Source organism: Dendrobates tinctorius, unplaced genomic scaffold (assembly GCF_039654945.1).
Source record: "Dendrobates tinctorius isolate UK_male_01 unplaced genomic scaffold, ASM3965494v1 ptg000147l, whole genome shotgun sequence".
Taxonomy (NCBI): Eukaryota; Metazoa; Chordata; class Amphibia; order Anura; family Dendrobatidae; genus Dendrobates; species Dendrobates tinctorius.
Genome location: NW_027361814.1, coordinates 17,536,268 through 17,556,924, shown reverse-complemented (window position 1 = coordinate 17,556,924; position 20,657 = coordinate 17,536,268). Strand labels below are relative to the sequence as shown.

At 42.6% G+C, this 20,657-nt stretch overlaps 1 protein-coding gene across 1 annotated transcript in view; it reads right to left on the bottom strand.

Annotated features, from left to right (window-relative positions):
- Nucleotides 1–528: 528 nt before the first annotated feature.
- A2M (alpha-2-macroglobulin) overlaps nt 529–20,657 on the bottom strand; it is an 84,731-nt gene continuing 64,602 nt past the window's right edge. Inside the window, exons 26-36 of the mRNA XM_073546482.1 lie at nt 18,130–18,286; nt 17,732–17,806; nt 15,258–15,420; nt 13,619–13,842; nt 13,040–13,255; nt 10,429–10,553; nt 9,103–9,193; nt 8,939–9,007; nt 7,247–7,349; nt 2,790–2,834; nt 529–738 (exon numbers count right to left, since the gene is read on the bottom strand). Of these exons, the coding sequence (XP_073402583.1) occupies nt 713–738; nt 2,790–2,834; nt 7,247–7,349; nt 8,939–9,007; nt 9,103–9,193; nt 10,429–10,553; nt 13,040–13,255; nt 13,619–13,842; nt 15,258–15,420; nt 17,732–17,806; nt 18,130–18,286 (1,294 nt within the window). The 3' untranslated portion in view covers nt 529–712. The remainder of the gene's footprint in view (nt 739–2,789; nt 2,835–7,246; nt 7,350–8,938; nt 9,008–9,102; nt 9,194–10,428; nt 10,554–13,039; nt 13,256–13,618; nt 13,843–15,257; nt 15,421–17,731; nt 17,807–18,129; nt 18,287–20,657) is intronic.

Genomic DNA, 20,657 nt, shown 5'->3' with positions numbered 1-20,657 from the left:
CTACCAGATGTCATGTAGTATATATTTGAGTACGATTGTACATGGACACTGTGCACCTATCGTCCTGCTATCTTTTATGTCACTCTTGTTATGCCACTATGCCTTTTTAACCTGTGTCTTTAATAAAGATGTGTGATTTTTCTATTTATTTCTGGACGTCTATGCATTGGTTTTTCCTGTCTTTCTCATTATATATATTTACAGTGTGTCCTACACTGATTGGCTATGGGCTGATTAAGATTCTTTGCACGATTTATAATAAATAGATCTATGATACATGATGATATTCAATCTCAGCCCTATGCATTGTCATCTCAGCCTAAGAGTGATCAATGAGTGGAAGAAGCTGCCACGAGAGGTAGTGAGTTCTCCTCCAATAGAAGTCTTCAAACAGAGGCTGGACAGACATCTGTCTGGGATGATTTAGCGAATCCTGCTTTGAGCAGGGGGTTGGACCTGATGGCCCAGGAGGTCCCTTCCAACTCTATGATTCTATGATAAGTGATCAATATAAAGTCCACCACACACTTTATAGCAGATCAGATGTTTTATTATGTCCCACAAATCACATAAAATATTAACGCATAAAAAAGAAACATTGTGATATTTTGTGTAGAGATACATATATAGTGGAACGAGTGAATACGCAATATCTGACTAGTTCTGTATCCAGATTAGCTGATGTTCTCATCATCTTCTTTTCCCTGCTGTACTATTCAGCGTTCTGCATTTCATGTCCTAGGAAAATGAAAGGTGGTCAATTGTTATAAAAATGCCAAAATAAAGAATTAATGTTACACCTGCATTAATAGTAATGCCCTAATATTCCCAGAATTTTTATTATTTTACCCATAGAAACGATTCAATAATTAACCGCAGAGATGTCAAATTCTACACTGACCCGTCAGACTCTGGTTCCTACAGCAATGCCCCTTTGGATAAGGAGAGTGATGCCAGTATTAGTACATTAATACATTACTCTCAGGGCCTTTGAGGCATTTTTCCATAGTAAGTTCTCCACAGTTGGTGTAGCCTTGTTCGTCAGGTTGGTGTGCTGCTGTGCACGGCAGCTCCCCTCTTCCCTGAGTGCGGGAAGGGTAAAGACAGAGGGCTGAATCAAAAGATAAGGCAAGGATGGCGGCCCCGGTATCTTCACCTTCAGAAGTATCCCGGGGAATAGGGCAAGCTAGGGCGCCCCCTAGTGTTAGAGACAGGGAAGGAGCCTCTGGTCCTGGGTCACCCGACAGCTGGGTTGTGACAGATGTGTTCAGAGTTTTTGAAACGTTTGGAGGATTTTTCTTTAATGCACTGGATCAGATTTTCAACCATTTTTGATCTGTGTGTCCACTTTACCATCAGTGTGCAAAATAATTAAATACTTTTCCCCAAATTTCTACCCAGGAAATCTAATTGTTTTTGACTGCCTCAAAAAAAAATTCTGTGTACATATAGTTTTATTCCTCTCTTGCAGTTTTTTAAGCGGATTTGCTAGTAGAAGAAAGTTTAGAGGAACTTTCACCAGTTTAGCATGTTAAACTTTCAAAATCATGAAAAAGTGGCTGCTGCGCTGAGTAAAATATAGTTTTTATTTTTAATTTCTCCCTTGCGAGAGGACCATTTATGCTATGGTCCAAGTGGGTATTACCAGAGATTTGTCCCTGGGGATGTCTACTTCTTCCTATGGATGAGGATGACCAATCTTAAGCAGGCTGCATCATGCAGGGAAGAAAAGAACACTCCTTTCTTTCCTCACTGATTTCATACAACTACTGTGCAGAGATACAGCAGAGCTGAGTTTGTGTATCATTGCAAACATTTCCAGATCTCATCTCAAGGCAGTCGGTGTTGGAGATGGAGAGAGTTGACAGCTCTTTGATATAAGATCTGGAAGTAATTGCAATTATACATAGCTCAGCTGCATCTCAACACAGTATCTACAGAGTTATGTATCATTACAAACACTTTCAGATCTCATCTCACAGAGCTATCAGCTCTCACCTTACCCTTACACTGACTGCTGTGAGATCAGATCTGGAAGTGTTTGTAATGATACATTACATAGCTCTGCTGTATGTCTACACAGTAGCTGCAGAGCTTAGTAAGAAGAGAAGGTTGTGTTCTTTTCCCCCTGTATGTTGCTGACTGTTCATGATTGGTCAGCCACATGCAGGGGAAGAATTACACACCCCAAAGACAAATCTATGGTAACACCTAGTTGTACTGTAATGTAAATAATCTAAACTTTCTAAGCTAATATCTCCACAATGGAGAGAAGAAATACTACGTTTCACTCTGCTTTGCAGTTACAATTCCGTGAAGTGGCCAGTTTAACATGCTTGAAATGGTGAAAGGTCCTTTTTAAGCAAAGTTCATCTTTGATTTGGTCATAACTCCCAGAATGGACTCACTGATGAATTCAGAGTTCAAAAAAGGAACCAAACTGTTTTGTTAATTTTTTATATGTTGTAGGCCCTTTAATTCTGTGCAGATCAGTGAGGGTCAGAGTCAAACAACCCAAAATTAATAATGAAACCCAATTGCAAAAATGCAGTCAGGTGCGTGTGTATATATATTTGTAAAGAAGGCAAAGAGTCAGAATGTCACTTTTCAAATTTCCATCTTATACAAAATAATATAAATTTTCGTATTGGACACCAATAACCAGTTGTAGCAAGACCCCCACCTATGGCACGCTTATAGGTTTTGGTACAGATGCTGCCAGAACCTCTGCACCTAATATAGTTTTCCCTGTTTTTAAGCCACTTCAGTTCAGATCTGCATTTCCTTACCATTTGTACTGCAGGGATGGTAATATTTTGTCACAGCGATGTCATCTGGAAGAGAAGAAAACAATAATTATACCAGAAACAGCGGTATAACAATATATCAGTCATACAGATGGAAACACATGGAGAGAACATTGATGCAGCAATAAAGCGCCCTGCTTTACTGCAACTACCACTAGGGGGAGCTAGCTGCAATTGAACTTATCTAGCTGCCACTGAACTGTGTAAATCTGTCTGCAGTGAGCTCCCCCTAGTGGTAAACAAGCTCATAATTTAAGACATGGCAAATATCAGACTAATCTGAGCCTTAGCAAATTACTGTGCTTGCAGATTGTATTGTATGGGTCTGTGTAATAATACATATATAGTAACATAGTTATTAAGGTTGATGGAAGACTTTAAGTCCATCTAGTTCAACCAACAGCCTAACATGTTGATCCAGAGGTAGGCAAAAAAAACCCATGTGGCAAACAGCAAGCTCCACATTGGGGAAAAAAATTCCTTCCCGACTCCACATACGGCAATCAGACTAGCTCCCTGGATCAACGCAATATTAAGGAAACTAGTGTATATACCCTGTAATATTATACTTTTCAAGAAAGGCATCCAGACCCTTCTTAAATTTTAGTAAGGAATCACTCATTACAACATCATATGGCAGAGAGTTCCATGGTCTCACTGCTCTTACAGTAAAGAATCCACGTCTGTGAGTATGCTTAAACCTTCTTTCCTCCAGACGTAGAGGGTGCCCCCTTGTCCCCCCTTTGTAATGCTCTTCATCTCCCCATATCTGCCACAGACAGCAGCAGATGCAGAGAGGGAACCGTGATACTTAAGTAGCTAAACGTCGTGCTGAGGTCAGTAAGTGGGTATTTCAGGATTTGGAATAGCGTTTGGGACTGGTCTGGGGTCTGTAAAATAGGGAGGCTGGTCTATGGTCTAAGTACATAGGGGAAGGAAAGCAGTCTATTCTTGGGGAAAATGATCTGGGGTTTGTATGTAGGAGGGGGTCTGGTCTGGGGTTCGTATTACAGGCTGGATCTGACTTAGGGTCTGATCTGGGGTCTGTATTACAGGCTGGATCTGTCTTAGGGTCTGTATCATGGGCGGACATACCTCCGGTTCAACCGGTGTGGCTCCACCGGGGCCCAGAGGCTCCAGGGGGCCCCTGCAGGGCGGCTAATGATAAGGGCAATCTGGCCGCTCTCTCCGGGCCCTAGGCTCCAGGGGGGCCCCTGGCCAGATTGCCCTCACGTGCGGCGGGCAGGGAGCGATCCCAGCAGCTCCGTTGCCTGCATGAGAAAATAACAGGAGCGGAGCTGCAAAGATCGGTCCTGCTTCCTGCCTGGCGCCAGCACTTCCTGTCTCTGACACAGAGCAGTGTTGCTGGCTGACGTCATCATTCAGCGGCTGCAGTGCCAGAGCAAGGAAGCACGGGCACCGGTGATACTGCGGACAGGTGAGAGGTGCTGTGTGTGTGTTTTGTGTGTGTGTAGGTGGAGGAGAAGGCAATGATGGGGTGATGGGGAGAAGGACATGATGGGGTGATGGGGAGAAGGCAATGATGGGGTGATGGGGGAGGAGGCAATGATGGGGTGATGGAGAAGGCAATGATGGCAGTGATGGGGAGAAGGCAGTGATGTGGTGATGGAGAAGGCAATGATGGGGGTGATGGGGATAAGGCAATGATGGGGGTGATGGGGAGAAGGCAATAATGGGGGTGATGGGGAGAAGGCAATTATTGAGGTGATGGAGAAGGCAATGATGGGAGTGATGGGGAGAAGGCAATTATGGAGGTGATGGAGAAGGCAATGATGGAGGTGGTGGAAAGGGCAATGATGGAGGTGGTGGGGGGAAAATAAATGATGGGGGTGGTGGGGGAGAATACAATGATGGTGGTAGTGGAAAAGGCAATAATGGGGGTGGTGGAGGAGAAGGAAATGATGGAGGTGGGGGAATGGGCAATGATGGGAGTGGTGGGGGAGAAAGCAAAGATAGTGGTGGGGAGAAGAAAATAATGGAGGTGGTGAAGAGGGCAATGATGGGGTGGGGGAGGAGGACAATGAGGGGTGTGGAAGATTGGGATGGGGGGAAGGGGGACTTATAATGGCCTTAGGAACAGGGAGAGGTGGAGGAAGACCTTATCGCTTATTATGTCTAACACAGTCCCTTAGTATATAGTGTACTCACTTACTATGTCTAACACAGTCCCTTAGCATATAGTGTACGTACTTATGTATAATACAGTCCCTTAGCATATAATGCACGTACTTATGTATAACACAGTCCCTTAGCATATAGTGCACGTACTTATTATGTATAACACAGTCCCTTAGCATATAGTATACGTACTTATTATGTTTCACACAGTCCCTTAGCATACAGTGTACTCACTAATTCTGTATAACACCATCCTTAGTTATGTAATTTCCTCTTTTATTATGTACTAGCTGAAGAGCCTGGCGCTGCCCGGGCATAGTAACTAACTGTGGTTAGTTATAGCAAGTTATAATTCTCCTCCATCCCATAGTCCTGTGCCCATATACCCATCATACATATCCACGATCCCGTAGGCCCGTGCCCATATACCCATCATACATATCCTCCTCCCATAGTCACGTGCCCATATACCCATCATACATATCCACCATCCCATAGGCCCGTGCCCATATACCCATCATACATATCCTCCATCCCATAGTCCCGAGCCCATATACCCATCATACATATCCTCCATCCCATAGTCGAGTGCCCATATACCCATCACACATCCTTCATCCCATAGTCTCATGCCCATATATACCCATCACACATACTCCATCCCATAGTCCCATGCCCATATACCCATCATACATATTCTCCATCCCATAGTTCCATGCCCATATACCCATCATACATATTCGCCATCCCATAGTCAAGTGCCCATATACCCATCACACATCCTTCATCTCATAGTCCCATGCCCATATACCCATCACTATACATAACAGCAGAGGAAGCTATATAATAAGGGACGGCACCATATATAACTAGAGAGGATGGTACGTAATAAGGGACGGTGTTATTTAATATATAAATCTCAATGTGGGTGTGTATGTATGTATCTATGTGTGTGTGTATGTCCGGGATTGGCATCCGCACCGTCGCAGCTACAGCCACAAAATTTGGCACAGTCACACGTCTGGACCCCGAGAGTGTCCTAAGCTATGTTGTGAGGCGAAATTTTAACCCCGCGTGTTCCAATTCACCAAACAATTTTGCCCCTATCTACATAATGGGGAAAAAGTGCGCGCGCATCAAGCCCCGCCCTTCATTATGATGTCACAATGGTTGCCATGGCGACGCTGATTCATCATAGGTTGCAATGGGGACGTTTATGTTGCCATGGTGATGATGATGTCATAATGGGTATATGGGCACGGGACTATGGGATGGAGGATGTGTGATGAGTATATGGGCATTGGACTAAGGGATGGAGGATATGTATGACGGGTATATGGGCACGGGACTATGGGATGGCGGATATGTATGATGGGTATATATGGGCATGGGACTATGGGATGGAGGATGTGTGATGGGTATATATGGGCATGAGACTATGGGATGAAGGATGTGTGATGGGTATATGGGCACTCGACTATGGGATGGAGGATATGTATGATGGGTATATGGGCTCGGGACTATGGGATGGAGGATATGTATGATGGGTATATGGGCACGGGCCTATGGGATGGTGGATATGTATGATGGGTATATGGGCACGTGACTATGGGATGGAGGATATGTATGATGGGTATATGGGCACGGGCCTATGGGATCGTGGATATGTATGATGGGTATATGGACTCGGGACTATGGGATGGAGGATATGTATGATGGGTATATGGGCACAGGACTATGGGATGGAGGATAATAATAATTTGTTATAACTAACCACAGTTAGTTACTATGCCCGGGCAGCGCCGGGCTATTCAGCTAGAATATATATAATGTAGCTTTGACACCATAAAAGGAAGGGGGCCCAGAATACACAGTTCTTGCACAGGGGCCCCAAGCTGTCAGTGTCTGCCCCTGGTCAGTATCTAATATGGGTCTGGCCTGGTTGGATCTGACTTTGGGTTTGGTCTGGGGTCTCTATTACAGGCTGGATCTGACTAAGGGTCTGATCTGTGGTCTGTATTACAGGCTGGATTTGACTTAGTGTCTGGTCTGAGGTCTGTATTAAAGGCTGGATCTGACTTGGGGTCTGTATCCAATATGGGTCAGGTCTGGGGTCTTAAAAAAGGACCAGGTCTATATGTTTCTGTTAGGAGATCTGGTATGGGAACATTATTTGGGAATGTGGACTTCAGGTTTCCATTTTTTGATTCTCCCCGATATCTTTTCTCAGATGTTGGCAATTATGGTGTATACTTATTGTCAGGGACTGCGTGCACAGATCTATCTCTAGTGACTGTTACCTGTCTCGTAGTAGTCTATGATGGTAGCGATGGCCGCCTGGAGGTTACTAACAGGAATGTCTCGTTCAACTGAGAATCTGAAGGACTTTACGTCTGTTCCAAGCTGACACAACAGAAAACAACGGCGGTAAGTTAGTACATGGTAATATTACATGTAATATTGCTCTAAATCTAGCGGCAATAAATATGCTGGATTCTTAATAAGTAACTTAGTCCAAAATCCTCTGTTCACACTATTAGGTCCATTCTGCCAGGTTTCCTTTGCCTTTTTACTACCAAAAATAAAAACAAGTAAAATATCCTTAAACTCTAGGGCCACGTTCACACATTCAGTATTTGTAAGCCAAAACCAGGAGTGGAACAATCAGATTAAAAGTATAAGAGAAACACGTCACCACTGCTGGATTTATCACCCACTCCTGGTTTTGGCTTACAAATACTGAGGTAAAATACTGACCAAATACTGAGCGTGTGAACGTGACCTAATACTGATAGTGATAGCTAATTACGTTGTGTAGTGGCCGTGATTGGTACTGCAAGTTCTCTCTCATGCAAGTGAATACGAAAGAGCATGCAGTACCATTCACGGCGCCACTTCCTGTGTGCTGCTGCCTCTTTAAACAGCTAATGAGAGTTGTGATCAGGAATCTGACAACTGCTGACCTGATATGGATTACTTATCTGAAGATTAGGTCATTAATAATTAAAGTCTCGGAAAACCCCTTTAAACTTGATGGACTTATTTTAAATTAGATTCATTAAAACCGTCATTACACCATTAATATATATGTGTGCGGGGTGGGCTTAGAAGTGGAGCTAATGGTAGTCACATGGCACCTGAGGGTGTAATCGAAGGAAGAGAAGTCCATCACTCCATCATTATCCACTGTGACCATAATGCTGGGTGCCGATCGTTGCCCATTATAGCCAGGGAAGTAATCGGATCTACTAGGGCCGTAAACCAAATGCCTAATTCCAGATTTACTCTCACAACGTCAAGCTTGTGGACCTCAATGCAAAATTCTCAGAATGGCCCCCAACTATCATTGATCTTTAATAGCAATAGTCTTTTCCTATTGGGCAAAGTGACCTTTGTGGCCCCTCTAGTCTCCAGGGCCGGGATGCCATTGCAACTCTTAGGTTGGGGTCACACTAGCGTATGGCATTGGATGCGATATGCTAATGACCCTCGGCTCCTGATCTGCTGCGTGTGGGAGCTGAGAGTCATGATACTGTGCTCCGAGCACAGCTGCGGAGGAGGCGGAGAAACTAATTTCTCCATCTCCTCCATTGCCGGAGTCGGCATACATCGCACTGCACTTTGATGATATCCGAGTGATGTGCGCTGTGTCACTCGCACCCATATGCTTATATGGGTGTGAGTGAGCCGAGACTCGGACAAGTGTCAGTGACAATCACAGCATGCTACGATTGTTCTCGCATGCCGATTCGGCATTAGAAAGTAATCGCAGATGTGATCTGCCCCATAGATTAGCACAGGGCCGAGTGCTATGCGATGTTTTCTCACATAGCACTTGTCCATGTTATAGTCTAGTGTGACCCCGGCCTTACAATCAGGGATGTAACTATAGTGTAAGAACATGATGACTTGACGTCTACGCCTGGTGTTCACCCTGCACGTAGTGTTTGGGCAACAATAGCGAAAGTCCAGAAGACGAGAGAGGAGCTCACCTTCTCAAAGTACACGATCACCTTGTTGGGATGCGCCTCTGACCTGCTAACCACATTGCTTCTACTTAGCTGGAAAAAAAAAAGAGTAATTATCGATGACTGAATTTTATGTAAGGAAATCAATACATGATATACCGTGATTATACCGCGAGTGTTAGCTGTACCTGTTGGACAGAAGACTTGACCGGGTTGTATCCTGACGGGAGCTTGATTTCTACCACCGCCATATTTGAGTGCTCCCTCTTACCTATGTAGCTGTGAGAACAGATTGTACTTTGGTTATTTTCTGTGTTTTATATAGATGAAACATGGTAAAAAAGTAATAAAAAATATAAATGGACAACGAAGCTGTAGTAATTGCCTGTGCGGCACACTACTGCTGGCGTCAATCATGAATACAACGTTCACTTTTTGCTTCCATGACCACTTAGTGTGTCCTCAAGTGGGGCATGTCTGACCTGCCACCCGGGAATGCTTGACTAAATCTACCTCGCTCTTGGTATGAGTGAGAGCCTAGCCATCAGGCCTCCAATGATCAGTGTTTCATATCCTATCCTTACATAACATGCTGTGATACCGGCTGCACCTCGCCAACCCACTACAGTCACACCTCTCCCTCCAATCACAATTCCAGGTCCTTTGCTGATTTTGTGTTAACACAGATTTTGCATTTCATCCCAATCAAAATCGTTCCTTTAATTTTGTGCAGCAAGCAAGAAAATTATTGTCTGCAAAAAGGTTTACGGTCCCTTCTCTTTAAAGGTTTGGTTTAGTAAGTTGTGCCCAATAGATCCCTTAGATCGCCATAATATGGGTGTCTTTTTGCAACATCCATACCACGTAGCCACAGACCACCATTAGATTCAGGAAGGCCAGGTGTCATAATGAGCATTTATAAAGCAAAAAATATGTATTCCCCCCACCAAATAGGTATGTTTTGGTCCCACCCCAGGAAAGCCCTAAATGGAGCAGAGATGTCTACTTTTGGGCTTGGTTTACCTAAACCCTGTTTCTTTTTAGACTGTGACATGCCAACATTTATGAGAGTTCTAGCAAATGGAAGACTATTGTCCATTATGCCATGGTAATTGATACCAGTGATCATCCCCAACTGGTGGAGATCCATTCAGTCCAAACTAAAGATAAGAGAATCATTTTGCAGGACCGAGCCCAACTGGAAGGTTAATGCTCCACCCGCCTACTCTGTGCTGGCATCCACTTCTCCTCTTTTGATTAGCTGGCCTGGCACAATATCATTGCTGTGGCGTGATGGACACACAAGGTCAGGCCAGCTAATCAAAAAAAGGAGAAGTGGATGCCGTCAGGAAGGAGGCGGTTGGCATTTCTCCTGCTATAGAATACTGACCTCCTCCCTGGACAAGTGTCCTGCAAATTAATTTACTCATCTCTAAGCCAAACTAATTTTCCTTGATCCTGATGCCTACATTACTGTAGATCCTATTTACACATTTCATGTCCGTACATCTCACCTGACATTGACCAGGATGTCAAAAGATTTTAGAGACTGGACAGTGCAGATGTCTGGCACGGTAGATACCGAAATGGTAAATGGCGCTTCACCCTCAGGATGTGGCACATTGTACTTCAGGTTTGTCTGAAACACAAAGGGTGAAACTATTTAATATCACGCAATTATATAGACCACTGACTGAACAAAGCACACGAAGCAGCGCTCCCACACATTCTGAATAGATGATAGCTAATTTTGTATTATTCAGGCAACAAGATCTTAAGGTAGCCCCTTGTTACTGCCAAAAAAAGAGATTCTCCAAAATGAACATGGGTAAAGAAAGGTGCAGGAAACTGTACGTGCTTGAAGAAGACCCTTGTTTGGGTCAAAACGTTGGCATGTTAGATTAAGATTTGATTGAATCACGCAACAGCCGGATACATGCTTTCACACCTTATCTGTATACATTGTTGTCCAGGATGGACTGTTGGATATTACGCATAGTGTTTTACTTGACAGGACCGCTGTTCTACCCTATTCAGAGCCAAATCACTTTTGGGGCATATCGGGGGGGGAGGTCTTTCTTCTCAGTAGCAGTATCATATGAACTAGTGAGGGTGACTCAAAATGGCCATTCAAATTCGATAATCGGTCCAGACGAATAAGGTGAAGAGGAGCAGTCCTACTACCCCGTGATGCCTTCTATTAAACGGTCAATTCCATATTCATAGATGATACTGTTTGTAGATACAATCACTTTTGAAATTTACTACTTGTTAAAATTTGCAGCCTTTCTTGAGATATTAACACTTTTGTTTACAGCTTGTTGCCTAGTAGACCGACCACCGCTGCTTTCCTGCTTGTAAGCACTGCACTAAATAGGAGGTAACAGCACTCCTGCCCAGCTTTAAAACAGTGCTTACAGGCACAATAGAAAAGTGCTTGTAAGTACTTTGCATGTTCTAACAGTGGTGGTCGGTCTCCGAGGTAACAAGCTGTAATCAAAAGAAAAATAATTTCTAAAGAACGGCTGAAAATTTTAATAAGCAGTAGATTGCAAAATTGCTTGTATCTTCAAGCTTTTTCCGACAATACCCATTTATGAAGATGGGAATATTAATCCTTTAAGATAAACAGGGTTGGACATGTTGGATTTTAACATGCCTGATCCTTCAACTGGGAACTAAGTGTGTCCACATCTCTTCCGATCGCTATTGCCACTTATGCTTGACCACCATAATTATTTTAACCAGCAGTCCAGGCAGCAAAATTTACATTCTGCCACATGTAATCAATGTCAGTAGGAGCTCTGCTACCTCATTTTTGAGCTACACTTTTAATATTCCGAAACGCGCATCAGGGTGTGCGCGCTATTGGGACTGGCGGATTTTAAAGGTAGATTAATTACCCCCTTTTTTATTGATTTAGTATTTTTTTATTCTGGTATATGAAGCACTTTACATGTTGTATTAGCTTTACCAATATATATTGGCACTTATGCACTTTATATTGCTCTGATTGGAGTTTTTGCATTTGTGCACTTTATTATTTTCACTGGAGCGCGTTCTCTCCCCACATGTTTATGTGACTATTTTCTTCATTGATTTTCACCCTTTGCTTATACACTCAATTGATGATGTGATTCACCCTTATTATTGCTTTCTTACACTTTTTTAACTATTGATATACTATAATATGACTTCTGAATCATTTTTATGGGGCTCTTTTTGTGATTATGTATCTTTAATTAATATATAATATTTTTTATGTGATCAATTACTCTTTCTTTTTTATCCGCCACCCCTAGTTTTATTTGTGTGTGTGTGTGTATATATATATATATATATATATATATATATATATATATATATATATATATATGAACAACGACCAGGCAAAGTCCAGCAATAACGTGAGCAATCCAGGATGCCGTTAAAATTTTTTTTCTTTTTATTCATAAATCCATTAAAATGCAATGGTCCAAGCAGTTCAAAACAGCAATAACGCAGGAAAGTCATGCAGATGTCCTATCTGCACGACTTTCCTGCGTTATTGCTGTTTTGAACTGCTTGGACCATTGCATTTTAATGGATTTATGAATAAAAAGAAAAAAAATTTTAACGGCATCCTGGATTGCTCACGTTATTGCTGGACTTTGCTTTGTCATTGTTCACATTTGTATGGATGGACTCCTACATCCAGATCCGGGCACAACGGAGTTAACCAGGTCAGCTGAGGTTCCAGGTGGTTCACAGGAGTGAGCTGGTCTACATTGTTGGATATATATATATATATATATATATTGCTAAAAAAAAATTAAGGGAACACTTAAACATAGGATCCTAATACTAATATAATATAATATATATAGTCCTAATATGCGCACATGTCTTAATAATACCACCGTTGCTAGTCCATTGTTTCGGATATCATGTTGGTTCATTATGACAAGAGGCACACATTAAAATAACCTTGGCCATACTCACCAATTTTGGCAGAACCACACAACCATCTAATGTGTGTCATGGTGTCCCGACAAATCCAAGAAGACACATATTGGGGGTAAATAAGAATTGGGCATGTTGAATCTTAACATGCCTGATCCTTTTGTTTTCTCAGGAGTTTCTTACCTGTAAATACACACAGCCGGATCCGCTGACAGTGGCGGTATAATCTCCGGGCACAGTGGATAAAGGAACTTTCTGCAGGAGGAGGCGGTTAGAGTCTTCGACGTTGAATTTTGCAACTTCAGCATTGTTTAAGCTCAAAGTGACAACTCTGGGACCATCGTGGCTTACAGCATGATAACCGTACAACGAAAGTGCCTGAAGAGCAACGACTGTGTCCTGGCAAAAAGAAAACAAAACACAAAACATATTGGAAGCTGAGGCTGACCCTTACTCCATTCCCTTTATCCCTTGGGTGAAGTTGATGGACATTTATTTTATTTCAACCATACTATTCAACTAGAATAATTTCCTACAGACCGCCTGACTCAGCGGCACAAGGCACGTTAGCCAATCCTGCTGAAGGGCCGCTCAGTCCTATTCTCTATGGAGCTGGACGTGCAATACCTGACACAACCCGTACACAGTTGTGGTGCTGTTTTTGGACCAACCCTTTAATACTGTGTGTTACCTGTTAAAGGACTGGGATAGGATGTAATTTCATTTGAGCACACGGTAGTGATCATAGTTTGTGACATCTACCTGGGTAGAAGAAAACCCTCCGGTGGGGTTCTGTTGCTCCATGAGCCAGGTGACAACTTTTGTGGCGGCAGTCAGGTCTTCGGCCGTGACATCGTGTTTGGACAGCATGGTCAGCAGCACATAGGAGGTCATTTCTACCTCGATAGAGGCGGCTCTTCTATGAGGGTGTCTCCATTCTCCCGAATTATCTGATAATTCTGACCGATGCCAATGGACTGTATCATCTGAAATATGGGGGATACAACATATTATGTATTGTTAATATTACGGAATATAGGAGCTTGGATGTTGCTAGTTCACAAATAAACGTTACTCCCTTTACAATGCTACTCCCTATCTATAACGTATCGGGAGTAGTGATGAGTGGACATACTCGGGTAAGGTGTTATCTGAGCATGCTCGGGTGCTAACCGAGTGTCTTCGGCGTGCTCACAAAATATGTTCGAGTCCCCGTGGCTGCATGTCTCGCCGCTGTTCGACAGCCGCAATACATGTAGGGATTGCTTGTTTGTTAGGTAATCCCTGCATGTGTTGTGGCTGTCGAACAACAGCGAAACATGCAGCCTCGGGGACTGGAATATATTTTTCGAGCGCGCTGAAGACACTCAGTCAGCACAGAAGCATGCTCCGATAACACCTTATACGAGAACCTTTGCTCATTGCTAATTGGGAGTCAAAAGATATTGGAACTCCCCTTTAAGGGTTTGTTCACACTGCGTTTTTTGAAGACTGTTTTTTTTTTTTTTTTGTAAATCACCCCGAAAAACGTCTGAAAAATCACTCATGAAACTCAAATACTTTTTCTACAAACTTCCATCATTTCCTTTTCACATGTTTAGCCTTTCAAGCATTTATGTGCTTCAAGTTTCCAAAAATGGTAAGTGGTTAAAAGAAGTGCGCGGGACAACTCTTCGGGTATTTTCTCCCATGAAGTCGCTCCAGACTTTACAATAGAAGTCAATGGGAAAGCAAAGAAATAAAAATCTCGCTAAGACGTCTTTTTGAGTGGGTAATTCATAGCCTAATGGATTTAAAAAAAAAATGTTAAAAAATCTCCAGCAAACTAGCCTTTATAAACGCTAATAAAATGAAACCCTCACAAAAATGTTAACAGAAAAAGTTTTTGACTGCCAGAAAAAAAAAAATGAAGTGTGAACATACCCTAAAAGCTCACGTACACAGCAGAGTCGTAAACACAAAGCCTGTACGGCAGCACCCTATGTGTCACCATACGGCTCTATTACAAAGGCATTCTCCCATAGAAGCACTTGGGTAGAATATCTTACACATTAGGCTTGTTGGCCAAACCAGGTGATTTTGGTGGGATCAGCTGATGTTCACCCAGTGGAAAAAAAATATTGAGCAATTTCCAAGATGGTAAGTTAGGATGAAGGATAACTCACTAGTCCGTTCTTTCTAGTAGTGACCCAAGCGATCTGTAAGAAATCTTTCATCCTCTGGATATGGGATAACCCTTAAAATTTCCACATGCCAAAACTTTGCCCTCTCCCCGTTAGGAAGACATACACATTCGGTTCGAGAGGAACAACTGTCCTACCGGCATCTATAGACCCATTCTTACAAGTCTGTTCAACCTGCTCCATAAAACACAGTTTCTTAACAAACTACAATCACGCACCTTTCCTAATGGACTTTTCTTCCAGGGATTGAAGGAGACGAGAACGAAGCTCCATTTTTCCAGCGAGAGTGAAGGCATAAGCCATTAATGCTTGTGTATATATGTTGTTTTCACCGTTCATTGCACTCTCCAGGCAGAATAACGCATTTCGGACTACAATATTCTGCGGAGAGAATCATTTGATTTACATGACTGATCTCCGTGTACCAATAATTCCTGATCCCCATCATTTACCCTTCCCAGTTTATGGATTCGAAATGTCACCAAAAACTATTATTTCAGAAATCAATAACGCATATGAAAATAAGCAACTTTGTAATAAATCTTATCAGAGAAATTTGCTTCTCTCTCTTCCTGGACTGATCTTCAATCTCATGTCAAGGGTAAAATCTTTATTCAGTGCATATAGACTCTCCCATTTCTGAGATACAAGATGACACTTAGCGCTTTAAAATTCTATGGAGAGGGGAGGAGCTAGAAGAACACACAAACATTCTAGGGAGGAGCTAGAGGAACACACAGACATTCTAGGGAGGAGCTAGAGGAACCCACATACATTCTAGGGAGGAGCTAGCGGAACACCCAGACATTCTAGGGAGGAGCTAGAGGAACAGACATTCAAAGGAGGAGCTAGAGGAACACCCAGACATTCTAGGGAGGCGCTGGAGGAACACAGACATTCTACTGCAAGTTCTCCTCAAACGATAGTTATAGTTCTCAATAGAACTTTATGAGCACCAACTGTCACCTCCTATCTCATTAATGGGAAAGTCTGCATTTGCTGAAGACAGATTTCACTTGTGATTTGAGAATTTTGATAATCAAAGATCAGTGCAAGAGGAGAAAAGTATTTTGATGTAGTTTGTAGTTTTTTCTACTGTGGTTGCCATGTGGATGTAGACTAAACCCTCATATTTTCATATCTCTACTATTTTGAGGTATAGAGGGGTTTTTACTGGGTAACCAAACTGGAGGTATGAATTTTCAGCCTTTATGTGGAACTGCATTGATTATGGCGTTTATGGCTTCCAGCGTTGGAGTTTATTAAAGATAGTAATATACACTGCTGGAAAACATAAAGGGAGCACTTAAACAATACAGTGTAAGTCAATCACTCTTCTGTGAAATCAACCTGTCCAGGTATGAAGCAACACTGATTGTGAATCAATTTTTCCTGCTGTTGTGCAAATTTAACAGACAACAGGTAAAAATGGCAATTTAGACAACCGCTATAAAGGAGTGTTTCTGCCGGGGTGACCAAAGACCATTTCTCTGTTCTCATCCATTTTGGCTGTTGTTTTGGTCACTTTGCATTTTGTCATTGCTCTCACCCCTAGGGGTAATGTACAGTAGCATGAGGCAGTGTCTACAACCCACAGAAATTGCTCAGGTAGTACAGCTCATCCAGGATGGCACATCATTATGAGCTGTGGCAAGAAAGGTAGCTGTGTCTGTCAGCACAGTGACCAGAGCATGGAGCAGATACTGGGAGACAGGTCTGTACACCAGGAGATGTGGAGGGGGCCATAGGAGGGCAACAACCCAGCAGCAGGACCGCAGCCTCCTCTTTTGTGCAAGGAGGAACAGAAGGAGCAGTGCCAGAGCCCTGCAAAATGACCTCCAGCAGGTCACCAACATCCATGTGTCTGCTCAAACTGGCAGAAACAGACTTCATGAGCGTGGTATGAGGGCCCAACATCCACAAGTGGGCGATGTACTTACAGCCCAACACCATGCAGCGCTATTGGCATTTGCCAGAGAGCAATAACATTGACAGATTTGACATTGGCGCCCTGTGCTCTTCACTGTTGAGAGAAGGTTCACAATGAGCACATGTGACTGACGTGATAGAGTCTGGAGTTGATGAAGCCAATGATGCTATGGACTGGCCTGCCCAGTCCCCAGACCTGAATTTAATCGAGCACATCTGGGACATCATGTCTCATTCCATCCACCAACGCCACATTTTACCATAGACTGTCCAGGAGTTGACTGATGCTTTAATCCAGGTCTGGGAGGACATTCCTCAGGAGAATATCCAGTCTCATGAGTTGTGTGCCCAGGCATTGGAGGTAGATCATACAGGCATGTGGAGACCACACCCACTATTGACCATCATTTCCTTGTCTTGAGGCATTTCCACTGAAGTTGGATCAGCCTGTAATTTGATTTTCCACTTTGATTTGGAGTATCATTCCAATTCCAGACCTCCATAGGAAATTAATTGTGATTTGCATTGATCATTTCTATATTGTATTGCTCTCAACGCTTTCCACTATGTAATGAATAAAGATTTGCAACTGGAATATTTAATTCAGTGATATCTAGGATGTGGTATTTTAGTGTTCCCTTTATTTTATTGAGCAGTGTACTAAAGACCATGGACTGTTTATAGAAAACATATATTTATCATTTTTTCCCCTTACATACCTGAGAAAGACCACCATGGATGAAAGACCACCTTGTGCACTTACCGTTGCAGATAATGGATATTCCAATAATGCTATGGTAGTGTATGCAGCCAACGTAATTTCATCATTTACTCCACCCTACAGGAAAAAAGCAAATTACACTTAAATCAACACAGATCCCCTGCATAGAGTACTCATATGATAGTTTTGATTGATGACATGGAAATGGTGGAGTTGGATTGTGAGGTCATGCTTTATAACAGTCTTTACCTCCATGATGAGTTTATGGAGCTCCATCATTGATGGTACTTGTAGAGCTTTACGGTACAATCATGATATACTATATACTAATATTATATATATACACAGTACATATATATACATACTGTATATATACTGTATATACACACTCAGACCCCATCTACAATTCTCTATCTCCCATTTTCTTTTATTATGCTCACCTTCATCGCATTGTTAAAGAGATAACCAACATTTTGGAAGCAGCCATTTTCCTTCTGGTGCCGAGTAAGCCATTCAAGAGCACTGCTCGTGTGTGCAGGATCGATGAAAATGAAAGGCTGGGCTCTAGCAAATGACTTCATGACAAAGGCCGTCAGCCTGTGAACAGATGTTGGATCAAATGAAGTGCACGCCAACCATGGCTGAGCAACATGAAGGCAAGGTGTAAATGCAACACACGGGATGACAGAAAGGGGCGATGCTGGTGGCACAAATATGAGCGAATATGGCACAAAATGAAGAGCACAAAGAAAACCTACCACCATAGGAGATAGCAGCACAAAAGTGAATGAATATGTAATCTGGTGAAGCAAAAGTTCCCCACGTGTATCAGGGCAGACTGCTGTAGCTTCATCAGTTGCACTGCCAAAACGCGCGTCAGGGTGGGTGCATCATAAAGGAGCACCAGCTGTACATCAAGAATGTATTCCATTTACACTTTCACCCCTTTCCTGAAATTATGCTGACAATTTAATTTGCCCTATATAGAATTATACCTATATGATACCCTTACCATTTACATGTGACTATACTTACCAGGGATTATATCTACTCATAACCTGTATCATTTACATGACATTTTACTCACCTAGTATTACAGCTATACATACCCCTATCATTCATGCGGGACTTTACTTAGCGGAGTGTATTATCCCCCATATTTAATCAATTTTTATACTCAGTCATCTCCTTTGTTGCAGTTTGGTCACATTTGTATCTATGTACATATCATACACAATTGTGATGGTCACATTTGATTCTATATTGCTTTCTGAACCATGTAGTTTATCTCCTTTTCATTGTCTACACACATAGTTTCACTATGATTCGTGCCCTCGTTCCTTTTGTATGTCCACCACACTTTTTAACTTGAAAAGTAAAAATGTATTTGTTTTATCATATCCTTTATTTGTTTTGCTTTTTTTTACTTAAAGGGGTATTTCTATCTCCAAGATCCTAGTCCAATATATAGTAGTTGCAATAATAATATTCGCAAATACTGTAACTCCAATTAGAAATGTAGTGTAGTTCTTCTGATTCTCTATGTCACTTACCCCAGGTGCAGGGCATTGCAACTAACGACCACTAACAGCTTACTTACTAACTGTCAATATATGAGTGGTCGTAACCATGGATATCTAAGCTACTGCAATGCCCTGCACATGGGGTAAGTGACATAGTGAATCAGAAGAACTATACTACATTTTTAATTGGAAATATTTGCTAATGCAGATGGGAGATCCCTTTAATCATCGGTTTGCTTGTGATTCTTTTGTTAATCAACACAGCATGAAGAGGAGATGGCAAATCAGTGCAAAGTGCAGTGTAGAGAGAGGTAGAGCCTGACCAGAGGGAGGACAGCCGGCTGTGCACCCATATCTCTCCATCTCAACTTCCGCATTTTTCAACTGGAGGAGCTGGACTGTGCCAATTGGTACTGGAGTCTGGTAAACCGGGGATGAACCAGGCATTGGAGAAGGACAGCCTCTAGGGACCCTCTTAAAGGGGTTGTTCAGTGAAAACAAGTTATCACCTCTCCACAGAATGAGTGAGTCCCTACTGATTGGTGGGTATTCAACCACTGGAACCCGTCCCGATTGGCAAAATGGTGAAATTTTGTGCTCGAAATTGAACAAGTCAAAAGCCTGACCACTGCTCCAGTCGTCTCGGAGGCAGCAGGTAAAAGCTCAGGAATGAAGGGAGCTGTAGTGGTGTGCATGCTTGACCATGTCTCCATTCAGGCACGGCACTGCAGAGCGCCGTCCTCTGGCATCGCTGGGACCCCATCCATCAGCAAGTTATCACATATTCCGTATATAGGAGATCACATCAAAAGATGGGAAAAAAAACTTTTAAATTACAGTAAATAGCGGGAGGTCCCCTCTTTCATGATGAGCAACCCAACATGTCCATGGATGACATGGAGAGTCCATTGATCTCAGTGGAAACTTTGCAACGTTGCATTTTTCCTCCTCCTCTCATCTTCCCCTTACTGTTGGGGTTCCTCAAGGATTAGTCCTAGGCCCCCTCCTCTTCTTTTTGTACACTGCCCCTATTGGTCAAACAATCAGTAGATTTGGTTTCCAGTACCATCTCTATGCTGATGACACCCAATTATACGCTTCTTCTCCTGACATCACGCCAGCCTTTCTAGAAAACACCAGCGATTGTCTAAACACTGTGTCTAACATCATGTCCTCACTATATCTGAAACTGAACCTGTCAAAGACTGAACTTCTTGTGTTTCCTCCCGCTACCAATGTACCTATACCCGACATTGCCATTTCCATGTGTGGTTCCAATATTACTCCCCAGCAACATGCCCGCTGTCTTGGGGTCATACTTTACTCCGAGCTTTCCTTTGCCCCCCACATCCGATCACTGGCTCGCTCTTGTCATCTGCACCTCAAAAACATTTCTAGAATTCGACCTTTTCTTACTTTTGACTCCGCTAAAACTCTTACTATTT